The sequence below is a fragment of the Schistocerca nitens genome, chromosome 7 (assembly GCF_023898315.1).
Source record: "Schistocerca nitens isolate TAMUIC-IGC-003100 chromosome 7, iqSchNite1.1, whole genome shotgun sequence".
In the NCBI taxonomy this organism is placed as follows: Eukaryota; Metazoa; Arthropoda; class Insecta; order Orthoptera; family Acrididae; genus Schistocerca; species Schistocerca nitens.
In genome coordinates, this window is record NC_064620.1 from 603,796,687 (window position 1) to 603,824,200 (window position 27,514).

The 27,514-nt window shown below is 42.9% G+C and overlaps 1 protein-coding gene across 4 annotated transcripts in view; it reads left to right on the forward strand.

Annotated features, from left to right (window-relative positions):
- The window catches only part of LOC126194702 (protein croquemort-like), a 185,309-nt gene extending 178,028 nt beyond the window's left edge, over positions 1 to 7,281 (forward strand). For all 4 annotated transcript variants that reach the window (XM_049932933.1, XM_049932936.1, XM_049932935.1 and 1 more), the window contains one exon: positions 6,659 to 7,281. In XM_049932933.1, the coding sequence (XP_049788890.1) occupies positions 6,659 to 6,899 (241 nt within the window). In that variant the 3' untranslated portion in view covers positions 6,900 to 7,281. The remainder of the gene's footprint in view (positions 1 to 6,658) is intronic.
- The last annotated feature ends 20,233 nt before the right edge of the window (positions 7,282 to 27,514 follow it).

Sequence of the window (27,514 nt, forward strand, 5' to 3'; positions counted from 1 at the left end):
TGGCGTTTGTACGTTGGTCCGTACCGACATTGCTTGCACGTGGATTCCTCTCCAAACTACATTGGAAGCGGTTGCTGTTAGGGTCCGCTTAGACTCTGCAGTCACCGTTTGCAATCTTTATCTCCCTCCTGACAGGGCTCTTACACCTGCTGCCTTAACCACCCTTCTTCAGCAACTTCCTCCTCCCTTCCTCCTCCTTGGGGATTTTAATGCTCATCATCCTTTGTGGGGCAGTGCCTTTCCATCTAGACGAGGTCTTCTTATAGACCAATTTATTGCAGACCACGACCTGTGCCTTCTTAATGATGGCTCCCCTACTCATTTCAGTGCTGGTCATGGTACCTTTTCTGCCATTGATCTTTCTCTTTCTTCTCCATCTCTCCTCCCTTCATTACACTGGTCGCCACACGACGACCTTTGTGATAGTGACCATTTCCCGTTGATTATCACGCTCCCTTCGCGCTCCCCGATGGACAGGTTACCTCGTTGGTCTTTCCACCGCGCCGATTGGCCTCTATACACTGCACAGGTCGAGTTTTCTCCCTCTTTGTCGGGTTGTATTGATGACGTCCTACGTGACGTGTCTGACGCGATTGTTCGCGCTGCTAACGTTGCTGTCCCGCGCTCATCTGGACTATTTCGTCACCGGCAAGTCCCGTGGTGGAGTCCGGCCATTGCCATTGCCATCCGTGATCGCCGTCGAGCTTTGCAACACTTCAAGAGGCACCCATCCGTAGCCAGCCTTACTACTTTTAAACGCCTTCGCGCTAAAGCCCGTTATTTAATCAAACGGAGCAAGCGGATATGTTGGGAACGATTCGTTTCTTCCCTTGGTTCCACTGTCCCTCTGCCACGGGTATGGGCTACACTTCGTTCTCTCCAAGGTTGCCATCGGCAGTCCACCCTACCAGGCCTTCACCTCCCAGATGGCATTTGTACGGACCCATTAGTTATCGCCGAACATCTTGCGACCCATTTTGCAGTGGCATCGGCGTCAGCCTCCTATCCCGCTGCTTTCCTTCATCAAAAACAGCAGGTTGAAGCTCTCACCTTATGTTTCACCACTTGTGAGTCAGAATCTTATAACGAACCTTTTACTGAATGGGAATTTCTTTCTGCTCTATCTTCTTCTCATGATACGGCCCCTGGCCCAGATTCCATTCATAACCAACTGCTTCAACATCTCAGTGCTCCACAACGGCAACATCTTCTTCGGGTGTTTAACCGTATCTGGCTCCAGGGTGACTTTCCTTCTCAGTGGAGGGATAGCATTGTGGTTCCTGTCCTTAAGCCTGGTAAGAACCCCCTATCTGTTGACAGCTATCGGCCAATTAGTTTGACCAATGTTGTTTGTAAGTTACTTGAACGGATGGTAGCCCGTCGGCTCACTTGGGTCCTCGAATCTCGGGATCTATTGTCCCCTTACCAGTGTGGCTTTCGAGAGGGACGATCTCCAATCGATCATTTACTTCGCTTGGAATCCGCAGTTCGGCAGGCTTTTTCCCAGCGCCGCCATTTGGTTGCAGTGTTTTTTGACCTTCGCAAGGCCTATGACACGGCCTGGCGCTATCACATCTTACTAACCCTTCATCAGTGGGGTCTTCGGGGCCCACTCCCGAATTTTATCCGCCAGTTCCTGATCCATCGGTCATTCAGAGTTAGAGTTGGTACTGCTTTTAGTTCTCCACGGACCCAGGAGACGGGCATCCCACAGGGTTCTGTCTTGAGTGTCCTTCTTTTCCTCATTGCTATCAATGGACTTGTGGCCTCTGTCGGTCCCTTGGTCGCCCCTGCCCTGTATGTGGATGATTTCTGCATTTGGGTTAGTTCCTCCTCGATGGCATCTGCAGAACGGCAGCTCCAGGTGGCTATACGGCGTGCCTCTGCATGGACCCTCTCACACGGGTTTCAATTCTCTCCTTTAAAATCGCGGGTGGTCCACTTCTGTCGCCGTACTACGGTCCACCCTGATCCAGAGCTCTATCTCGCTGCACAACGATTGCCTGTGGTTTCACAGTTTCGTTTCCTGGGTCTTCTTTTCGACAACAAGCTCACTTGGCTGCCCCATATCCGACTCCTGAAGGTAGGATGTTTCCGTAAACTTAATGTCCTTCGCTTCCTTGCCCACTCCTCTTGGGGTGCGGACCGTTCCCTCCTCCTCCGTCTTTATCGTGCTCTAGTTCTGTCTCGTTTGGACTATGGTTGTCAAGTTTATGGTTCAGCTGCTCCTTCCACACTGCACGTGCTGGATCCAGTCCACCATCGTGGTATCCGTTTGGCCACCGGTGCCTTCCCTACTAGCCCTGTTGATAGTCTCCTGGTTGAAGCTGGGATCCCACCCCTTTCTGTTCGGCGGTCCCAGCTTCTGGTGTCTTATGCCCTCACTATCCGTTCTTCTCCCTCTCATCCTTCCTATTCTATCCTGTTCCCAGACCATGGACGTCGCCCACCCGCCTCCCGCCCTCAGGCGGGTTTACCGGTTGGGCTGCGCCTTGCGTCTCTTTACCGTGATTTTCAGCTTCCTTCTTTGTCCTGTCTTCCTCGCTCCCTCCCCTCCACCCCTCCTTGGTTAGTTCCTCGGCCTCGAATTCGGGTGGATCTCCGCCGCGGTCCGAAAGATTCCATCCCCCCGGTGGTGTTTCGTTCCTTTTTCCGCAAAATTTTATGGGAGTTTCGGGATGCTGTTGTTTTTTACACTGATGGCTCTAAATCTGCTGATCATGTTGGGTATGCCTTCACGTCCTCTGTTGGAACGGAAAATCATCTGCTGCCACCTACATGTGGGGTGTTTACTGCGGAATTGATGGCAATTTCCCGGGCCCTTACCTTTATTAAACAATCCCAACACAACCGCTTTTTGTTATGTACGGACTCGATGAGTGGCCTTCTTGCTATTGACCGGTGTTTTTCGCGCCATCCCTTGGTCTCTGCCATCCATGACCATCTCGCTGATATTCACCGTGCTGCTTGTTCCATTGACTTCCTATGGGTCCCTGGCCATGTGGGTATCCCGGGAAATGAGCTCGCTGATCGTTTGGCTGGGGGAGCAGTTACTTACCCCCCGTTTCCTGTAACCCCTCCTGCAGCGGATTTACGGCTTCACATCAAATCCCACTTCGCGCAGTCATGGGCCAATTCTTGGGAGGCTACTCCACTGTCTAATAAACTTCGTGCAATTAAGGTGACACCAGGCCCATGGCGTTCTTCCTTTCGCCTCTCCCGAAAGGACTCGACCACACTGTGTCGTCTCCGCATTGGTCATACCAGGCTGACCCATGGTTTTCTTTTGCGTGATGAGCCACCCCCGCTATGTGGTTGTGGAGCCTTCCAGTCGGTGGCCCACATTTTGGTTGAATGCCCCCTTCTTTTGGCTCTGCGTGCTAAGTACAGACTCCCCCACACTTTACCTTTGATGTTGGCTGACGATTCCCGGATGGTCTCTCTGGTTCTCGGTTTCCTCCGGGAGAGTGGTTTTTATTCTCAGTTTTAAGATTTTTAATCTCTCTGGTGTTGGGGCAGGGCGGTGAGTGTTTGGGTGTCTCCCACTGTAGGCAGTGTTTAGAGATTCCCGATTCACCTCCCTGACCGGAATCCTCTTTTCTTCCCCTTTTACTCTTTTTTACCCTTTTTTAAGGCTTGGTTAGTCTTTTTATTCCCATACGTATTTTCTGCATTATAGCAGTTGTACTTTTTAAATCACAGGTGGTCTTGCCTATGCTGCTTCAGCATAGTGTTGGGTTCGTTCTCTTGCCGACTTCCCTCATTTGTTTTTACCAATGACAACGTGACTGCCCTTTTACGTTTTTTCCCTTTTTCCGTTTTATTGTTCTGACTTTTCTGAGATGTCCCGTTAGCAGAATGGAGTATATTTGAAACAAGGGACTGATGACCTCGCTGTTTGGTCCCTTAAACCTCAACCAACCAACCAACCGACACAATGGGATTTTCTCGTAAGCTATTGAGCTCTCTGGTCACCAGTTGTTTAATGAGACACTGTGTTTCAGAATTGCCACAATAGCTGCTGCAAAAATGAGTTTGTGCAAATTATATTGTGTTTTGGCAAAAAAATACTAGCAAACCTTAACAAGAGAAATGTGACTGTTGCTTCTTTGAATGAAGAAAGGTTAACAATTCACACAAAAATAAATCTCCAATTCTGTTGGAATTTTGGTTGAATCCCATAACCCATCGTATTTTTAATACTGAGCGACTGGAATGGAAACTTGCCAAAGGATTTTATTCCTTTTCTTCATCTGAGCAGTAGTAAAGTAAAGACGAGCGTACCTGTCAGGCGGAATTTATTTATTTATTTATTTTTATCCATCTGTCATTCTGACACCCACATGCCTTATGCTGGTCACTCTCCTACGCCTTGCCAAACTAACAATGTGCGATTCACGAATAAAATATTTGTTATTGATGAAAGTAAGCAACTGATACGTGGCACAACACAATGGTCAGCGTATCGTCAGCAGCTGAGAATAATGCTTTGTGAGAGGAAGAGTTCATGTCGTTCGAAAAACATTGTGATGAAAGTAGATCTGCCTTCGTCAGCAATACATTTAAACAAATTAAATATATCAAATCACAACTCTCTTTCACGATACTCATACTTTTGTAATAATACCAAACACTACTTCATTTGTTTTGTACAATTAGTTTATTAATGCTGATAGTGTGTATGCGATCACTGAAATGCTTTTTCTCGTCGCGACAATCCGATTAAAACATTGTTATTCATGAAGGCTTTTCGACTGTTTGTAGCTTGCAGTGTAAATGTGATGTCCACATGTATTTAGTATAATGTCTTTTACTACATTCATATCCAAATGTTAGTGAAACTTAAGTCCTTCATATCTCGAACGCCTTTTACCAGGAGCATAACGGGTCATACGTGTGGCTATTACGCCTTTTCGACTTTTTGTAACAGATTGTAGAGATCGCCAGCATAACGGGCAGCAGGTATACCTTGTTTACTTTCGTGCCTTACTTCTAGATCATATGATTTTATAATACTCCTTACTTCCTTATTTAGTACTCTCACAATGAATCGTGTGTCCCTTCTTACGATCTGAAAACATTCACCAATTATTGAACTGTGCATTGTTCTTGACAAAAGAATAAACAAAACAAAAAGTATACTGACATATGTAACTAAAAACTATTATGAATTAACAAAAAGCAATTGAGCACTTAAACGGCGAAAAACGAAACACTACTCAGTGACAATAAATCTCAGTATACCGTAATGCTGCCTTTTCGAATGGGTAATACACCCACTGACCATATGCGCCATGCCCCGCCTCACCCCTCCCGCATGCTCGCGTGACGCACGGCTCGAGAAACTGTGCTGACGCCGTGCGACATGGCGCAGTCGCGTCGCAATTTGCGCCTAGCCTAAAGAATCTGTACCGTTTTGTGACTTGTCATTTGTACATAAAAAAGGGTTGAGAGAGGTGAGTTAAGTTCCGGAAACTGTCTTAGTAATATACTATAGTGAAAGAAGATGCGTAGTGTGGCACTTGCACACAGCAATTAAGTAATGCGTTAAAAATTCATTAAGGTTTTAGTATTTTGGGCCATTATTGTAAGCTACAGCTAACACAAACAGTTAAGTACAAAAAATCTAATCTCTCTCTAGAGAGTGTCCACCTTTTTGACTTTGCCTGAAGCAGGTCTGGAGGACCTCTATGCAAGCTGAAAACTAGAACAAGGTACCATTCTAGCAAACACCTAATGGGAGTTGGTTGGTTGGTTGATTTAGGGGAAAGGACCAAACAGATAGGTCATCTGGTCACATTGGATTAGGGAAGTATGGGGAAGGAAGTTGGCCATGCCCTTTCAAAGGAACCGTCCCAGCACTTGCCTGAAGTGATTTAGGAAAACCATGAAAAACCTAAATCAGGATGGCCGGATGCTGGCTTGAACTGTTGTCCTTGTGAATGTGAGTCCAGTGTCTCTAATGGGATTGCAGCAAAGAACAGATAGTTTATTATATCACAAGATTTGTGACCTGCTTCAGGCAATGTCAAAAAGGTGGACTCTAGAGAGAGAGAGATCAGATGTTTTGTACTTAACTGTTTGTGTTAGCTGTAGCTTTACAATAATGGCCTGAAGTATTAAAACCTTACACACACACACACACACACACACACACACACACACACACACACACAAAAGAAAATAGTGTCAGCTCAAAAGATAGCAACTCTCTCTCTCTCTCTCTCTCTCTCTCTCTCTCTCTCTGCCGAAACATGAGACACTAACGTTATTGTACAATGTGTGAGAAACAAAATGCTTTGCAATTGATGTCACATTAGTGTAGTTAGACACACAGACATACTTCAAAAGAAGTGACGTTTACAGTTTGTGTTAACTGTGTACTGAACAGTCATAAGTCATACAGAGGAAGGGAATCACTTCGAGAATTCATGATTACACTACCTTTGAAACACTGATACATAAATATACTTTCAAGAGTTGTCAAGATACTTTTGTTATTAACTGCAGTAGCAGTGATTGGTATAAGGTTTCACTCCTACATTTTGCCCATAAATAATTAAAGATTCCAGTTCCTACATGTTGTAAAGTATGTTTCAATGTTTAACTGTCTCACAAAAATATAAAAGCTAATTGCTCTTTGTTTTGAATGTTACAGGATGTTTGAGAATCTCCCCAGGAGGATGTATTTTCCAGTATTTTGGTTCAACCAAAAGGCAGTACTTAGCGATGAATTAAGTACATTAGCGAAACTAGTGCAGATAGCACCTGATGTCGGAATGGGTGTTTTCTTTGGATTAGCTGGAATTGGAGCTTTGATGCTATTCATTGGAATAATGCTGACTGTGCGCCATGGTTGGAAAGGCTCAGACACACAAGGGCTAATCTATGACAATTAAGAATGCATTGATTCATCAAATTCATATTGAAGTGCCTTCGAACAAACATTGAAAAAGACCCACCTTAGACACAGCTGTCACATAATTTTGTGCGGTTTTCACTAAGAATTTTGTGGCCTTTCTAAAAGTATTTTTGGTACTTTTGTGTGCCCTGATAAAATAATGTTTTCCATTGTCTCTGGTATTCTTTTGTATCTCGGCTAAAGAATTAAGTTTTCAAGTTGTAGTTTGATTGTTAGTGGGAGTGAAATGATGATACATTTAAAAATAATGCAGCTTACAGCATGTGTCACATTTAGATTCTACAACTTGTAGTTCAGGATATATCGTGTGTGAGTGAGTGAGAGTGTGTGAGAGAGAGAGAGAGAGAGAGAGAGAGAGAGAGGGGGGGGGGGAGGGAGGGAGGGAGGAGGGGGGGGGGAGCTGCAGTGCAACCAAAGACTGTTTTACTGTTCTGTTTTGAGATTATGTAAATATTCTGTTATATCAAATGAAGTATAGCATTTATAATATGTTCAAATGTGATTTACTGATTTGTGTAATGAAACAAAAGTAAGTTAGTTACAGTTTAATGCGTGATCAGTGAATTTTGTATGTTGCTCCACTGATTATAGTTGTTTTACAAAATTGTACTGTAGAATGCATTTTGTATGTATGATGTCTTACAAACACAACACTTTTTATATTTTTACACAGATGCAAATGGATGTGGGTTGAAATTTTTGTTCAGTGCCTCTGTTCGAAGATTTCGGTGTGCAGGCAATTAAATCATCCATGAAGTGCCAGCTGTTCTGTTTTTTTATGTCAAGTACATAATTCTGTAAGAAAAGTTCTTGAGAAACAGAGCAGCTATATCCTTCCATAGATAATTTTATTTGTGGTGGCACATCAGAAATTTCTGTGTAGAATTTTCATTTAAGGAGAAAGTTTGTAAGTTCTATTTTGTAAAGACAAAATAATGTAACATAGAGCTTGATTTTAGTAAACTGAGGCTGTGATGTGTTACCAGTTCCTGATTCATTATATGGGAATTCTATAACAAGTGAATACTGCTTTAGTGATACAAATGATTACTTATGTAATTCTTGTCTATTATGAACTGCATGAAAATTGATGAGGAAAATAACAGTATTGGAGTATGATTCATGCTTGTTATGGTAACTTGGCCAAAATTTATTACCTTTAAATACAATTTTACTTTAATATATAAAAATGAAACCATAAATAATATTAAGTTTATAGAAACGACACAAGTTGCTGTCAGTATTTCTTATTGATCAGTTTCATTCAATCTGACAAGAGTATTACATAAATGACTTATTTGTGAATGAACTTCACTGTGTAAGTTACAAGTGTTACACAGCTATCTTAATCTTTGTCATTGCCAGTGTAATCAGCCAACTGCTTTGAATGGAAGTTAGCATTAATGTAAACTGTGTTGTTCCTTAATGCCAATTTAAGATTCCATATTGCAATACTTCATAAATTCCATGGTTGGTTATGATGCTGTTGTTTAGTTGAATGAACCGAGGCAATAAAAAATAGTGATTGTGACTTGTGGCTGTCCTACAAACTTAGTTTCAATTGGTTATATATAAAGTATTAGTTTTCAAAATCTTTTATTCATAATACTTCTCATACCTTAGAGCATTTTCTCTGTTCCATAGATGTGCCACAGTGTAACTCAGATTTTGCCCAGCCATTCAGATTTAGGTTCAATGTAATCTTTCTAAATTAAGACAAATGCCAGGATGGTTCTTTTGAATGGTGGATTCCTCTTCTTTTACTAGCCTTGTCCTAGCCAAGCTTCAGCTGCACCTCAGTGGAGCAATAAACCCTAATTTTTCTATCTTACATATATGGAGGTGTGATTAGCATTTGGCCCTTCTAGTTAAAAAGATTTTGTGTTAGATAAAAGATGTAGTCAGCATGTTGCTGCCCTCAGAGTTTATAAACTAATTTTTAAAAATCTTACTTTAAATTTGGTACTATACCCTCTGTACTATTTAACCCTACCTTCAAGCTTTTGCCACTTTGAAAATACGTCCCAGAAACTGTTACAAAAATTGTAGAGTGCAAGACAAAGGGCGATGCTTTTACCATTAGTGGTTATTCTTCCATTCACCTTAACTCTATCAGAAATATCAGTAGTATAACTGACTAACATTCCTGGAAAAGGGAGCAACCATTCCAGGTGGGTTACAAAGGAACTCCATACTGCAAAGTGTTTGTGTGACTTCATTTTGAAGGTATCTCCTTATTTTCATATTAGAGCTGGTTTGATTGCACTATAATTACTGCCTGACCTTCTGAAATGCAGCAGAATAACTTCCAATAGGCACTGTGAAGCACACTGACAAATTGACACATTTGATGATAGATACCAATGAGAGAGTCATACATAAGCACATACCTAACGTACAGAATATCACTTGGCTGTCAGGTGAGATGGAGCTCATAACCTATTGTCATTTTACACAAGTTGTGTGTGGAAAAGAATAAATGCTAGATCATTGCTGGAATGTTCTACTCCCGAATACCACCACAACCCATGGTGATTGGGGATGTTCCCTCAGTGTTTGGACCAGGTATTTAGTTCCTTGTAAACTATTCAAATACTTTTCATAAAGAGCTGGCCAGTGTAAAATTTTATTTTAAATACTTTACTGCCAAATCAACAATAAACACTTACAGTTGTTGTATTTAATAATTAAGTCCTTTAATTATAATTTTCCTCCATTTTATCAGTCTTTGTTTCCAAATAGCCCATTACTTAAAACTGGAAATAACACAATGAAATAAATGTGCTTTGAGCCACAGTATAGGTATGTCATGAATAATTCACAGCCATGAAATGACACGCTTTATTTCAGCAACATAGGAGAGTAAGTACTCTTATTACAGAAGAAATGAAAACTATAAACTTCAGCTACTTTCATAGGTAGTGCCTCCATTTGATTCAGAGGTGTATGTGTGAATTACGTGGACAAAAGGAAAAATTAGTTCCTTGACATTTGTCATAAAAGGAAAAGTATTGTGACTTATTACTTGCTTAATGAACAAGATACAGCACACTATGAAACAGTTAGGTCAGTTTAATATAAAAGAAATAACTCATTTGTAATTTTTGTTTTAAAGTTTACATTAATCATACAAGAAGAGAGTATTTAAGGAATCTTGTACCGTTTGCGCCGGCCGGTGTGGCCGTGCAGTTCTAGGCGCTTCAGTCTGGAACCGCGTGACCACTACGGTCGCAGGTTCGAATCCTGCTTCGGGTATGGATGTGTATGATGTCCTTAGGTTAGTTAGGTTTAATTAGTTCTAAGTTCTAGGCGACTGATGACCTCAGAAGTTAAGTCGCATAGTGCTTAGTCATGTACCGTTTGCAACAGTAAAATGTGGTAAATTTTGTGATACCATCTATTGGGGCAAGTATTCAGTAAAGGATATGTCATAAAAAATACAGAGTGAGTTTTAGGAAAATTAAGCTATATTTTAATATTGTGACAACACAATATCAAAACGAGAATTTTTCATTTTCTTATAGCATTATGTTTCATGACTGAACTATTCAAAGTTTGTAGTTTGGCAAAGTACCACTAAGAGATACAGGCACTGCTACACAACGAAATTGGTATTTTGAATAATCCAGGTGAATTGTTTGAAGAGTCTAAGCCTGTTTTCACACTGGCAATGTAGTCTCTTTGATTCAACTCTGCAGTTTGGTCTCTGAAATGTGTGACTGTCATGTAATAATGCAGACAGCAAACTCACCAGAAGTACTTGCTTCGTTGAGTGTTTACAACTCTAGAAAAACAGTGTACTATTTATAAGAAAAAAAGAGAGAACTTTCAGATTTCTCAACTACTTCTTAGTAAGAAATTAAGTGTTGTTGCATAAGTAGAACTAAAAATGTGTTCATTAGTGTAACCACTAACTATATATACATATCCTGTAAACTGACTCATTCCACATCATTTTGATAAAAGAATAGTTTGGATGATCTGTGGAAAATGTAACTAACGTCTTTAGATTATGATATTCACTAATCACAAAATGGAAAATATACAGTACAAGCATAAAATATGTAATATATATCTCAAGTCAACACAGGAAATGCGGCTCCTACATTCAGCACACTTTACTTCCATAATTAGAGTGCATCCAAATTATGGTAATTGCAAGGAACACAAAAATAGAATTAACATAACTCGAGGAAACAATTCGTTGACACATGCTGAGAGCAAGAGTCTCAAAAAATAGTGAAAACTGGAGCAATTTGAAATACGACTGTGCACACCACAGCAATGTGTAACCACATGTCAGCATTCCTAGCGGGCAGTTCGCGAATTCGGTTGACACATCATGATCGAATAGTCGATCGTGCAACTGTCCCACAGGGAAGTGGAGTGTCGTCTTACTTAGTTGCCTCAGGTGCCACCCTTGAAGCTTGTGAGGAAGTGCATCTGGTGTCTGGACCACGTCTGATGTTGCATCTGTGTTGCTGGGGATGCAGGTGGTGTCTGTCTGCTGTTGGATAGTGATGTTGGTTGATCAGATAGTGGAAAGTGATCATCTAAAAATTCCTCCAGCACACATGCTGGTTTAACTCTGACAGAAACAGTGTTTCTCTTGCTATTAACCAAATTGTCCATCGTATCATGTCGTGCTACTACACGGCATAATTCAGTATATGGTGGCGTGGTCAGAGGCTTGACATGGATGCAACATTTCAACACCCTATGGATGAGTGTTTGCTGTGTGCTACGTCATTGATGCTGGTTACTGTCACATGTGCGAGATCTGATCTCTCAAAATGTTCTATGAGCTGCGTTAATTATCATATGTCCCCCATCGAGGCACCCAGTTTGACAAATTCAACCGCTTCTGTAGCAGTTCCCCATAGATCAGTTCAGCAGGAGACACATCGTGGTCTGGTGCGGAGTTTGAGGAAGTCTAATGGTAGGGCCGTTGTCCATTTCGATCATGACACACGAGACTGGGTTTTAGGGACCAGTGCCACCGCTCGACCATGCCATTGCTGGTTGAATGATAACTCACTGATATGTGATGTGACACGCTTGAAAACTTACTCAATTGTGCAAACAAATCAGACTCGAATTGACATCCTCTGTAAGTTGTTCCCACGCCCGGGTTCGATTCCTGGCAGGGTCAGGGATTTTCTCTGCCTCGTGATGGCTGGGTGTTGTGTGATGTCCTTAGGTTTAAGTAGTTCTAAGTTCTAGGGGACTGATGACCATAGATGTTAAGTCCCATAGTGCTCAGAGCCATTTGAACCATTTTATATATATATATATATATATATATATATATATATATATATATATATATATATATATAATATGCCGTGGATATCCAAAGCAAGTGACCCCATTGGGCTTAAGTGCGACAACTAGCATTTCAACAGAGATTATGAATAGCTGCCAGCCAGCGTTGACTCTTTCAGCAATGATTGGCAAATATCGTTGACCTTCTGATGATGGTAGTAGTCTTGGGATATTAGTGTGTACATGGGCGAACCTCTTTGTTGTGTCTGGGAATTTGCCTACTGGCGCAAGAACATGACATAAAACTTTGCCGTGTTGATAATTCACGCACACATGAAACCATTGATGGCAGTCCTTTTGTATTCCACGCAGGTGAGGAATATTCAAAAGGGCTTCAACTTTCTCCAGCAGTGGGTGTATTTCCACCGACAAAATAAGATGGGCCAAAAACTTTGTCTCTGGTTGTCCAAACACGCATTAGAGACATTCAAAACAATGGGGCAGGCGGATGCAAATGCGAAGGTGATGACCAGAGCCCTTTAGACGGGTGGATGATGCCCTCAGTTGACATAGTGTCAAATTCTGACTTAGTGACTGGATGCCGATCAGGAGATAGTTGTCTCGGTCTTCATGAAATCAGAGGGCCTGCCATCATATTAATGTAGTGCACGGTATCGTGCCATACCTGTTGAGGTGGTCTTGTGAGAGCAGGGAACTGATTGCTTGGCGTACCAGTTTCCTGTATTCGAGGTCACCTTGGCGTCAAATACAGCACTGTGACACTGAAACCCAATGGCGACAATCTGGTGATGATGTCCATTAGCCAATAATTGGTGAAACTGGGAATCGGGCACAAGAAGTCTGTGCTAATGACAGGCTCCATCACATCTGCAATTATGAAGTTCTACACCAAAGCACACCTCAATCCCAGATCCAGTTCCAAGTGCCGCATGCCGTATGTTGCAGTAGCAGACCTGTTAGTGGCCGACAGTCACTACACAGTGGCTGGACAAGTACACAGTGACCGGACAGTACTTGTGTAGCTTGTCCCGTGGCAGAATGCTGAGACCATATCCTGTATCTCTCAAAACCTTCCTGTTCTGGCTGTCGAGCAGTTCACTCGTCTGTTTACTGAGGGCACTGACATTGCTCAAGAGGCTGTCATTCTGCTATTTGTTCAGTGCCTCAGCCGTATTCAATAGACTTGTAGTCGGGTCTGCTACATGCTGTTGCCAGGTCAGAGCAGGAGGTAGGCACAATTGCATCTAAATTACATTTGGCCACATCGGCTACAGCATCGAGTGGCACATCTGTTTGCGACATGACGATGTGTTTCCCTCGGGCCGGCAATCCACTGCTCCACAAGGAATAAAGTAATGTGTGTGCAATGGTGCATGCGCCAACTTTACTCCTCGAGTGACAGAGATATTGTGGTGATATCTTGTCTTCAATACCCTCTTGTGTTGATACTTCTTGCACTCTCTTCTTGCAATGATACTGGAAATTCTGTCTTTCATTTCAGGTATTCTTCTGTGTTGGATGGTGAAGTTATAATATCTTACACTATGGCATCATATTGGTGATCCATTGACTAACTACTAAAGTGAACTTGCTATTAGACATCACACTGGCACAAAGGAAGCTCGCCTCAACCTGCATGAACCGTAACGCTGGGGCCACAACAGGAGATAGCCGTACTACCAGTTTTGAGATTGTGGGTGCATCTGTTTTGGACTTGTTTCTGTTATTGAATCGGATTTTCTTGAGCCTTTTAAATCATAGTGTTGACCACAAATCACACGGGTCACCATTGTCACATGTGCATGAGGCTTGCAGCTTAATTTCATGTTCGTATTGTGGAATAATTGCATTCAGGCAGATACCACATTCAATGCACTTTATTTCCATAATTAGAGTGCTTCCAAATCACAACAATCACAAGAAACATGAATTAACATAACTGGAGGAAGCCGTTCTTTAACATTCGCTAAGAGCAAGTGTCTCTGAAAGTAGTCAACACGAAGCAATAATTTAAAATATAACACTAGGAAACCACAGAACATCCGTGCGCCACAGCAAGGAATAACCACGTCAGCAATCAGAGCGCCCAGTGCGCGAACTCAGTTGACACGTCGTAAGTAATCACCTGATTGTGAAACGGTGGCTATGCGACTGCCTGTCTCGACAGTCAAATAGGAACAAAGTTGCACCACTGAATCACCTGTGAATATTGTCAAAATCGACTGATAGGTTGTGACCACATATGCAGTCGGTTATCCAGCTAAATCGAGAGTACGGGAGATATTGAGGGAGTTACATGTGAAGAATGTGACTCAGATCCAGAGAGAAATTTTCAGATAAGAGCCTAATATTAGGCTTTGCAGTTTAGTTGTGGTCACCAAAGAGGGTGTCTTGTATGCTCAAAGACAGCTGCTATCACGATACATGGTAACTAGCATCTGTTTTGGACTTGTTTCTGTTATTGAATCGGATTTTCTTGAGCCTTTTAAATCATAGTGTTGACCACAAATCACACGGGTCACCATTGTCACATGTGCATGAGGCTTGCAGCTTAATTTCATGTTCGTATTGTGGAATAATTGCATTCAGGCAGATACCACATTCAATGCACTTTATTTCCATAATTAGAGTGCTTCCAAATCACAACAATCACAAGAAACATGAATTAACATAACTGGAGGAAGCCGTTCTTTAACATTCGCTAAGAGCAAGTGTCTCTGAAAGTAGTCAACACGAAGCAATAATTTAAAATATAACACTAGGAAACCACAGAACATCCGTGCGCCACAGCAAGGAATAACCACGTCAGCAATCAGAGCGCCCAGTGCGCGAACTCAGTTGACACGTCGTAAGTAATCACCTGATTGTGAAACGGTGGCTATGCGACTGCCTGTCTCGACAGTCAAATAGGAACAAAGTTGCACCACTGAATCACCTGTGAATATTGTCAAAATCGACTGATAGGTTGTGACCACATATGCAGTCGGTTATCCAGCTAAATCGAGAGTACGGGAGATATTGAGGGAGTTACATGTGAAGAATGTGACTCAGATCCAGAGAGAAATTTTCAGATAAGAGCCTAATATTAGGCTTTGCAGTTTAGTTGTGGTCACCAAAGAGGGTGTCTTGTATGCTCAAAGACAGCTGCTATCACGATACATGGTAACTAGCATTTGCTGTCTCATATTTAAACAGGAATGAGTTGTTCTCATCAGGATTTAGAAGTCACATTTTTACATCTCTCATGAATAATGGAAAATCCTCAACTCTAGTGAAAACATATTCTGGCATATACACTGAAACGCCAAAGAAACTGGTATAGGCATGCGTATTCAAATACAGAGGTATAAGCAGACAGAATGCAGCGCTGTGGTTGACAATGTTGTGAAGGGGGCCCCCAGTTGGAAGGAGCGCACCATCGGAGACGCTGGCAATCGTGGGGGATTTCCTCGCGATGAGTCAATCACCTTCCCACTCGACATAAACATAATGAGGCTAATGATTCAAAGACCCTTCCCGCTACGCCACAGTTCCTCGTGGTCTCACATACTGAAGACGGTCAGTCCTTTGCCGTGGTAAATCCGCATATTATTCAGAAAGGTGTAGATGCATTTGCTGGCCCTGTGAAATCCTGCTCAGAATGGCACTTCACTTTTGGAGACCACTTCTAATTATCGAGCCCAACAGTTGCTTGCTGCCTCGCTTCTCCACTGTTACCCTGTTTGTGTTGAGGCCCATAGAACTTTGAATTCTTCCCGTGGTGTAATTTACACCAAGCTGCTCGACAGTCTAACCGAGGCTGAAATTCAATCTTACCTCTGAGCAGGGTGTCATTGCTGTCCATTGTGTAATGAAAAAGGTGGATTCCTCCTTCGTGCCCCCCTGCACTCTCTTTCTCACCTTTGATAGAGTGGTGCTTCCGTCCAAGCTCAAAGCAAGCTATGAAATTATTACCGACCAGCCGTACATTCCGAACCTGATGCGCTGCTACCTGTGTCATCATTTCAACCACACTAGAACGTCTTGTCAATACCCGGTCAAATGTGTCACTTGTGGTAGGAATGCGCACGAAGGCGATAGTCCACCTCCTTATCCCCGCTGTATCAACTGCATTGGCAGCCATGCCGCCTCCTCTCGGGATTGTCCAGTGTATCTTGATGAGTGGGCTTTTCAAGAGATCTGGGTAAAGGAAAAGGCGCCTTATCCAGTCGCTCGCAAGTTACCGGCTAGTCGCAAACCCTGTGTTCTTCTGTCTGGTACCTATAGTTCTGTTCTTGTTACCCCTCCCTCCATGAAGGACATGGCCACACAGACATGCAACCTCCAGTTCAGTTCTGAGGTTGTGAAATTGCGAGTGTCAAGGTAGCATCGCCATCTCCCCGTCCAGCTATGCAACAAGCCATCAAACTCTCGCCTCAAGGGGCGAAGCCACCAGCTACACAACTGGTAGGCCGGAAAGGACAGGAGTAGTACTCCCGTGAAGACTTCCTCCATCCCTCCAATCAAACAACACCTGAATCTTCATCTAACCGGAAAGGCTCCAATAAGGCCACCAAAGGCAAACGGTCTCCTCCTTCGCTACCTCAATGATCCTCTTCAGTGGTGTTGCCACGTGATACCTTAGCCCGGCCAGGCTCCATGCCGCCAGTGCGCACCAACAATCATTTTTCAGTGTTGGACCTCACAGACTGACCATACAAGCGAGCTGATGCGTCTGTGGACCCTATGGAGCAGGATCCTCCTGCTTCTGTGACCTGTAGTAGCGCCTCTTCCCCAGCTGTCACTCGGCAGCCGCTGAGGTGTCACCCTTACATCTCTTCCTCATAATGACTTTCCTCCAGTGGAACGTTTGCAGCCTTTGGTCGCACAAATAGGATTTAATGCGCATCATCCCCTTTGGGGTTCTCCTAGGACCTGTCAGAGAGGTGCCCTCTTAGCTGACCTTAACCAACTTAACCTCTTCTGCCTTAACACTGGAGCACCCAGTTTCCTTTCCAACTCCTCGCACACCTATTGCCATTTGAACCTCTCCTTGTGCACTGCCCAGCTTGCCCCTCGTCTTGAGTGGTCCGTTCTTTCTGACACCTACTCGAGGGACCATTTCCCATGTGCCCTGCGTTTGCTGACTCCTACCCCAAATACGTGCATGCCTAAATGGCAGCTTCCTAAGGCTGACTGGCAGCTTTACGCCTCCCTGGCGACATTTGAAGAACAAGATTTCCCCAGTTGTGATGACCAGGTCGAATATCTCACAAACGTTATCCTTACTGCTGCCGAATGTTCCATCCCTTGCACTTCCTCTCTACCATGTCTTGTCCCAGTCCCTGGGTGGACTGAGGCATGCCGTGATGCAATTTGTGCACGGAAACATGCAATCCGTGTTTTTAACCACCACCATATGCTGGCAAACTGCATTCATTATAAACAGGTGTGTGCAAAGTGTCATCGTGTTCTTTGGGATAGCAGAAGAACTAGCTGGATTTCATTCACTAGTTCTTTTAACAGTTTCACACCTTCCTTCCTCTGTCATATGGGCCAACCTCCTACGGCTCTCCAGAGCCAAGATCTATTACCCAATTTCCGGCCTGACAGTAGATGATGATGTCATTGTGGACCCTTTTGCTATCTCCAACACCTTGGGCCACCATTTTGCGGAAGTTTTGAGCTTTCCCCACTATCACCCTGCTTCCCTCTGTCAGAAACAAGTGGAGGAAGCTCAGACAAAACCCTTCTCTTCTCCGAATTGTGCGTGCTACTATGCCACCTTTACTGTGAGGGAGCTAGATCATGCTCTCAGTTGATCCCAATTTTCCTCCGCCCCAGTGCCAGACGCCATCCACATTCAGATGTTGCAGCACCTTTCTCTTGCAGGCAAGAACTTTCTGCTTAACACGTACAATTGCTACTGGGCAGAGGGCACATTTCCTGGACACTGGCGTGAAGCCACCGTCATACCCATACCTAAGCCCGGTAAGGACAAAAACCTTCCTTCTAGCTACTGTCCCATCTCTCTTACTAGCTTGTTTGCAAGGTAATGGAACGTATGATTCATGCCCAACTGGTGTAGTGGCTTGAGTCTAGCCATTTACTAGTGAATGCACAGTGTGGATTTCGAGCACGGTGTTCTGCAGTGGACCATCTCGTACCGTGTCCACCCATGTCATGAATGGTTGTCTGTGGGAATCTCAGATTGTGGCTTTGTTTTTCGATTTGGAGAAGGCCTACGACACCTGCTGGAGAACTGGTATCCTCTCTTGACATGGGCTTCTGTGGCCACCTGCCCTGTTTTCTTCGGGCATTTTTACAAGACCTAGTTTTCAAGGTGTGTTTTGGTTCTGCCTTGTCAGACACCTTTATCCAGGAGAACGGTGTGCCTCAGGGTTCCGTCCTGAGCATCGTCCTCTTTGCTATCGCCATTAACCCTCTAATGGCCTGTCTCCCATTGGGCATCTCTGACTCTCTTTTTGTTTACGATTTTGCCATCTATTGCAGTTCTCCACCGACCTCTCTCACTGAGCGGCGTCTTCACCACTGTCTTGAGTGTCTTCACTCCTGGAGCATCAACAATGGCTTTCGCTTTTTCACTGACAAAACCGTCTGTATGAATTTCTGGCAGCACAAATGGTTTCTCCCATCATATCTACATCTTGAGCCTCTTGCCCTTCCATTCGTTGAAACTACAAAATTCCTGTGGCTCATGCTTGATAGGAAACACTGGTGGTTTCCCTTGTATCTTACCTGGCAGCCTCCTATACACGGTCCCTCAATGTCTACGTGTCCTCAATGGTACTTCCTGGGGTGCTGATCGAACCACCCTCCTCCGTTTGTACCAGTCCCTTGTTCGTGTGCTTTATTTGTGTGTCTGCAGCCCATCCCTCTTATGCTGTCTCAACACTATCCGCCATCGTGGCATCCATTTGGCCACGGGTGCCTTTTACACTAGCCTGGTTGAGAGTCTGTAGGCTAAAGCCGCTGAACTACCACTGTCCTACCGCCATGACTTTCTCCTCAGCAGGTAGGCATGCCGTTTGTCTGCCATGCATGGACACCCCTCCTATGCCTCCTTCTTTGATGATTCCTTTGATCATCAGTATGGGGCTCATCCCTCTTCTGTTACCTCGCGGAGTCTGCTTTCAGCACTAACTACGCCGGCTTCACTTCAAACTACCTGCAACTTGACCAGTGGGTGTGAACCCATCACCACCTTGGCTTTGTGAACCAGCCCATCTTAACCTTGGCCCTCATTTGCTTCCTGAGGACACTACTCCAGCTTCGGTCTATCACCTTCAGTTTCACGACCTTCGCATGGAACTTCGCGATAGTACCTTTGTATACACTGATGGCTCTCGGACTGACTATGGGATCAGGTGTGCCTTCGTTGTTGGCACCCTTGTCTTTTGATATCGGCTTCTGGCACACTCCTCAGTATTTACAGCCGAGCTCTTCACCCTGCATCAGGCCACGGAGTACATCTGGCGACACAGCCTTTTCAATTGTGTCCTCTGCTCAGATTCACTCAGTGCCCTTCCAAGTCTGTGCGCTGTACACTGCCCATCCTTTAGTGCAGTAGGTCCAGGAAAACTGTCAACTGCTCACTCTTGGTGGAGGCAGTGTGATGTTTCTGTGCATTCCTGGTCATGTCGGTCTGCCAGGAAACGAGGCTGCTGACGTTGCTGCCTCAGCCTGCGAGTACCTGTATTCCCTCCGATGATCTCTGTGTTGCCGTCTGTCGGGAGGTGTTCTCCGTTTGGCATCACCATGGTCGACCCTTCATGGGAATAAGCTTCGGCTTATTAAGCCTCTCCCGACCCCTTGGATGACCACCTCTCGACCCCCCTGCCGGGAGGAGATTATTTTAACTCGGCTGCATATTGGGCACTGCCCACATCATCATTTGCTACCCCGCCACATTGTACACATTGCAATCTAATTTTAACTGTCCACCACTTCCTGATGGAATGCCTTTTTTTTTTTTTTTTTTTTTTTTTTTTTTTTTTTTTTTTTTTTTACCATTTACATTCCAGCGTGGGTTTGCAGTCTGACTTACCAGCTATTTTAGTGAATGACGCATGGGTTGTCGACCACAATTTACTTTTTTTCTGCCGAGGCAGTATGGCGAAGTCCAATTAATTTTTACTTTTGGACCTCAGTTTCTGTGTGGTGTCTCTTTTAGCCCTTTCTCCACGTGCCTATTTTTAGCTATCTTATCTTCTGTCAATTGGGATTGATGTATAGTCATTTAACTCCTCTCTTTGTTTGTGTTCTGTAGTTCTGACTTGAGCACGTATGATCCCACACAACAGGGAAAACTGATGTCTGTATCCAATCTGCATACTGCTGCTATTCATCCCCAATTATTCATACTGTGTGCCAATTATTGAACTGTGTGGGGAAAAAACATGTAAATTAGTTACAAACTACGGCGTGCGCAAACTTGATTCAGCATGTAAATGTCAATAGAGATATTCAGATTTAGGTTATGACAAGTGTCTGAACATTGATGCTGTCTATGACCTCCTGAATGGCTGGTTGCAGCTCAGCAATGGTTTTGCTGTTATTGCTGTACATCTTGTCTTTAATGTAGCCCTACAAAAAGGTATTGCATGTGTTCAGATCAGGAGAATATGGCACCCAATTGAGGCCCGTGCCAAATGCCTCTGGGAATCCCAGAGCCAGAATGCAGTCCTCAAAGTGCTCTTCCAGGACATAAAACACTCTCCCGCTTCAATGGGAACGAGCTCCATCTTGCATGGACATCATCATCTCGGAATCAGGGTCACTTTGGATAGTGGGAATAAAATCATCTTCCAAAACCTTCAAGTACCATTCCGTGACTGGGCACTGGGCCCAGTCACCCACTTAGGGTGAGGGGACTTCTCGATCATTAAATGTGGATTGTCAGTCCCCCAAATGCACCACATTTGCTTATTGATGAACCCATCCAAATGAATGTGGGCTTAGTCGCTAAACCACATGATATGCCCCACAGCCAACTGTGCAATTTGAATGTCCTAATTCAAACTGCTCAGAAGTTATGATTATTTTATTTCATATAGTTCAATAATTGTCGCCTTTTATCTCCTGCCCTACATACTGACACTCTTCATTCACAGCAAGTTTGAATCAAAAAATTTTATCGGTCTACTTGCTGGTTTGGCACTCACTGGAAGTCATTAAGCACAGCATCTAAAGTTATCAACTGTGTATCACACTGAAGAGCCTGCCCAACACCATAGCATTCTGTCAGTATAAATTCAACAGTCTCAATGTAACTATTGATGTCACTGTCTGTTCTGTCTGAGGATTGATTTGATGCAGTTTTCTATCATAATCTATCCTGTGATGTGTAAGTCTTTTGGTCTATGCATATCTAATGCAACTTGCAACTTTTTGAACTCAACTACACTGATCAAACCTTGGCCTTCCTCTACAATTTTTACACCCCACACTTTCCTCAAAACCAAACCAACGATTCCCTGATGCCTCAGATGTGTCCCATCAACTTATCCCTTCTTTTAGCCAATTGCGCCATAATCTCTTTTTTTTTCTCAATTCATTTCAGTACTTCTTCCTTAATAACCTAATCTTCAGCATTTTCTTGTAGCACCACATTTTAAAGGTCCATTCTATTCTTGTCTGAACTATTCATCACTCCAGACAAACAACTCCTAAATACAGAGAGCTTAAAAAGTATCAGGTACTAAAGAGGAAGTATTGGTTAAACCTGGAGGAAAAGCTCCTGTAATTATGTCTGGAAACCAACACCTGTTGAAATATGGGCATTTATACTTGTGACAAATAATGTGTAGTATTTGGTAATGTAGGCTATCACATTATATGCCATAGTGCATTAACACAGTACACGTGTGTGAGCAGATGCAACTCCTCAAGCCCATTGTGGAACTGAGGCATCAACTTCACCTTGGTATCAATGTATGGACAGGAATTGTTGGTGATACTCCCAGAGCAGTACACTTTACCACACATATTAATAGGTGCTGAGTATCGCCAATCCCTGTGAGATGAATTACCAGCTCTATTGGAGAACATCACCGTTACAGAAAGGCAATGGCTTTGGTTCAGGCATGATGGGGCACCCCCCTCCCCCCATTTTCTATTGATATTCCTACAGTTCAAATGACTCTGAGTACTATGGGACGTAACATCTATTGTCATCAGTCCCCTAGAACTTAGAACTACTTAAACCTAACTAACCTAAGGACATCACACAACACCCAGGATATTGCTACAGTACCTCACCACAGTATTTCATGGGTGATGGGCTGGTTGAGGTGGTCCAGTAGCATGGCCACCCCATTCACAAGATGTGAAGCCATTGGACTTTAGACTTTGGAGACATTTAAAGACTTGGGTGTATGTGCAACCCATCACCAGTGTACAATCCTTACAGGAGCATACAGTCAATGCATTTACAGATTCAAATGGAGACTGGTGTACTTGAAACAGTGCCAAGAAGGGTGCACAGGCATAGCAGCATCTGCAGTAATCACGTGCAGAACTGTCCTCAGTGTCTGTGTCCTCATAATAGACACATTGGCCCATGTCTCAAGAGGTACTGATTTATAGAGCTGTCATTACAGGAATATTTCTTCTAGTTTTGACCAATATTACCTCATGTAGGAGTTGTAACTGAATGCTACTTTTAATTCAGTCCAAACATCCCTGCTAGTGGAAAACAGCTCTGTTTTATTAAAAGTAGCCTTTGTATGCTTGCTAACTAACAGTTGTTAGATAAGGGTGGCACTATAACGGAAATGTGGCAGCACAATAACAAATAACATTTGTTATTAATAAGTTATGAAATTTACTTAATACAATTTGATGTGTGGCACTTGAAGCCCTAATCCTAATACAATGATATCTAAATAACTTTGCTGTCTCTTGCCAGCCTATAATAAAAAGTAATTGAAGAGCCACACTGTTAATGATGTGTGTTCTCTGTAAATAGTGACTGCTAAGTCAGAAGGTAGTATTCAGAGGACTGTACTGCGGTGATAGTTGGCACTGGATTTGCATGTCCTCCAGTATGAGGTGGAACCAATGTAGTCTGTGGTTGACAGCAGTCTGTACAGTCGCTATCCACATTGTCGGGGGATGTATAAGATATGCTTAAGGAAGTGGTGCAGAAGCAAGAAGACATCTGGGTTTGTGAGTGGGCATCTATATGCAGCTAAACAGACTTGAGAGGTGCCTGGCCAGTGGCTGTGCATGCGTGGTGGCAACCCCTCAGGGTATTACTTACTGCATACCTCGTACTCGGTACACAACATCCGCCCCTGGAAGGGGAGGCCAGCAGATTCCATTAGCATCCCACTTCCTCACTTGCAGGCATCCTTCATGCTTATTTGGTGATTGCACAAATGTTTCTCTCTCCCCCCCCCCCCCCCCCCCCGGCATTCACATGGGAAACCCATGCAAAATCATGGTAAGGGGCCAGCCAGTCGAGTGTCACCATTTTGACATCCGTAGGCGTGGTGGAATGACAGCCACTCCCATCAGTTTGACGCAGGCCGATTGCAGCTGGGGCCCAGTGCTGGAGGCACTCTTAGGAGCAACTGCTGGCTGCATCAGAAGGTTCTTTAAATGGCTGGCTGCCAGATTTTCCAATTCCATAAAAGAAAAGGGCACAGGAGTTTCGTCTATATGTGTGTGAGAGTGGTGTGGCCAAAATTGATTTTTATGGCATGTTGCAGTTCCGTGTAAACATTTATTGTTAAACATAGCATTGCTGAGTTGCTGTATGGCTGTGCCTGCTACCCATGAGTTTTTCTCATACTCGAATGTAGAAATGAATACTGGATGATTATGCTGAAAAAACGTTTGTTTCGACTGGTGTCGAAGCTCAATAAGTGGATGCACGAACAGCTTTAAAACTGACATTAATGTTTGATGCAGTTGCACATAGTTTCTCAGCTGGAGATTGTGCATTGTGCGAAGTGCTTCTGCACTGAGAGGGAAGATCAATAAAGCATTGTCTTTATTGTACTGTCAAACCAGCTTCATCATGTGCAACTTGAAAGTTCATATGAATCTCCAATGAGTCCATTGGCCTCATGGTGTGACAGTGCAGTCCTGAAGTGTGAAATGCCATCGGTTTCACAGCATAGTTTAAATACCTGAGAAGAAAATTGTGTACTATTATCAGTGATAATAGGCCTCAAATATAGAAAGCCTTTGAAAAACCTTTGTTGAAGATATCAGCGACATTTGTATCACAAATGGAAATTTGCAGAAATCATCAATGGTGGTGATGAGCCAGTTGAGCACTCACATCTATTGAGAAACAAACATCAGCTGATGAGCCAGACGTTTTGCCTTTCCCTGCTGGCAAATGTGAAAGCAAAGCTGTTTTGGCATGTTGTGCTTTGGATCTGAATATAATTTCTTAGTCGTAATTTGACAGAAGCAGTGCCCAGTACCACAGACATTGAGCTGTCAACGTAGGAACAGTATGATCGCTGTAAATGCACAGCAAACTCTGAAAGTAAAACTGCAGTTTCGTTAACTTTGGCACTCCTAATTTTCTGCATACCTGCAGGCTAATGATTGAAATTGATGACCCTATGTCAATTTGAAAAGACCCTGTGTCAGTCTGAAAACTGATGGCACTTTGTTAACCTGAAGAGTTACAAATAGTGACTTCTTGTTGCCAGAGAAGACAGCATTCACATGAGACATTTTGTCCATGAAAGTTTCTGAATTTGCATTTGCATTTGTTCATTATGAACAGTACTCGATTTGCTACTATTGACCATTACCTTATGGTCAAGTGTCTACTATTTTTGTTGTTGGTGTTTTGTTTTGCCACATCTCAGTTCTATGCCTCGTCTTTTCATAGTAATTACAATGTGCATTGCTATACAGACAAATTTCTCTTTTGTTGTTAATGCCACAGTGTGAACAAGATTTTAATTTTGACTTTCTAACCTTATTTTCAGACTATTTCAGTCGAGTAGCATGTGTGTGCTGTGATTTTAGGGTCTGGCCCTGCTGTTTGCTTGAGTGTTTCACCTGTAGTCATGTAATGAATATGTCAGCATCTTGGCAATGTGTTGCTTCAGCAGATACATGAATTTGTTCATATGTGCAAATCTATGGCAATCAGTCTTATAAAGAAGGATTTGTTAGACTAAGCAGTTCCTTCTTTAATTTTCTGCCAGGGGAGTACCTGATACACATAAGATTTCTGACATTGATAGTTTTCACAATGAAATTTCCATGCCCCAATGATGCCTTGTAATCAGTAATCCATTCTTTATAGATTTGATTTGATTTCTTCAAACACCGAAAAAAAATTGTCAGACAGCAGCAAGTCAAAATATTTTTCAAGCATTTCTTTGATGTCTGAATACGAGAGAGTTACAGATTCACAAGCAGGTGACAATTTCTGAAGAAGTTGAAATACAGTGGGGCCTGCAGATAATAATCAAAATGGCTTTCATTCCACATCACACGATTTACGATTTATTGTGCAGTGTTGCTCTAGTCACTGGATGTAATTGTTCCAGGAGTCCACTTTCTATTAACTGCTGGAAAGGATGGTGGTAGTTTTGGCCATCATTCTTGCTTTCTTCCAGTCAGGCTAGGCATACCACCATGAGCTCCTGGGTTGCTGACAGTCGTAGTAAATTTAGTGTTGGTTGTAGGTCAAGTTCTGTTTAGGCCATGTCTCAAAAGCATGTTCACAAAAGTTTACAAAATTCACAAAGCTTTCCTGGAAAGGAAATAAACTAACAAACTAGAATGTAATAATCACCGAATAAAGCCACACAATGTTGCCACAAAATTCTGTGAAAATAATCATGCACTCTAAATCAAATAAAAATATAAATTTTCCATGATTAATTATTTTTCTCTTTGTTCCAGTAGTGTTTCTTGTTACTTGTAGCCTAATGTTGGAAAGAATGCTGTGCATTTGCACTGATCTGCAATTCCAGTTTTTTCTCACCACCGAATGATGAGTGTTGGTAAAAATATTTCAACAGTCTTTAAAATTTTTCTACATTGTAGAAATTTTGACTGGTGAAAATTGTTATCAATTTTTAACATTTTTCCTCATCATCAAAATGATGTCAACGTAGTACCTATTAATTCAGCCCAAACATCTACAGTAGCAGAAAACTGCTATAGTTCATTAAAGGTTGCCATTGAATGCTTTCTAATTTACACTTGTTTGATAGGGTGGCACTATAAGAAAAATATGGCAACTTAATAAAGACAAACATATAACATTTGCTATTAACATGTTACAAAATGGTATCTATTTGTTACAATTTGGTGTGTGGCACTTTGTATACTGAACCTGATACAGTGATATCTAAATAACTTGGCTGTCTTTTGGCAGACTATATATTGCCACTATAAGTGATAGTAATTGAGCAGGCACTCTTTTAATGATCCTAGTTCTCTGTAAATAGCAACTGCTAAGTTGGAAGGTAGTATTCAGAGGACTGTACTGAGCTGACAGTTTGCACTGTAATTGAACTGCCTAATTGCTGTTGTGGAAGTGTGTGTGTGTGTGTGTGTGTGTGTGTGTGTGTGTGTGTGTGTGTGTGTGTCCATGGCATGTCATGTCATGTCATGTCATGTCATGTCATGTTTTGGCACCTGTCAGTGGGAGGATTTTCATGTCCTCCAGTACAAGGTGGAACTAATTTAGTCTGTGGCTGACAGCACCCTGTACGGGAGTTGTCCACACCGTCGGCGGACATGTAAGACACACTTAAGGAAGTGGCACAGAAGCAGGAAGAGGTCTGAGTTTGTGAGCACTGTCTGGATGCCACTGCATAGACTTGAGAGGTACCAGACAACTGGTTGTGACTCTGTGGTGATGACATCTTGCGGTGGTATTTCTAGTTTACCTTTAAGTCTGGTACATAGTAGGAATATGTAGTACCCTGTATATATTCACTGTCAACAAAATTCTCTCTTTCAGAAATAATTTTCTTGCTGTTTACATTTTACAGCCTGTGTACTTAGCCATTGTCAATCATTTCACTGCCCAATAGCATAACTCGTCTACTTCCTTCAGTATTTCATTTTTTTATTACATTCCCTGAGCACTAGCTGGAATTCTCTTTTCAAGACAGTATCCATTCCATTCTATTGATTTTACAAGTCCTTTGGCATCTCTGACAGAATTACAATGTCATTGGCTCACCTCACCTCAGAGTTTATATTTCTTTTGTTGGAATTTTAATTTGCTTCACAAAGTTCTCCTGAGTTTCAGTTTGCTTAATGTACGTATTGAATGGGAGATTTGATTCTTATATTTGCAATCTGGTT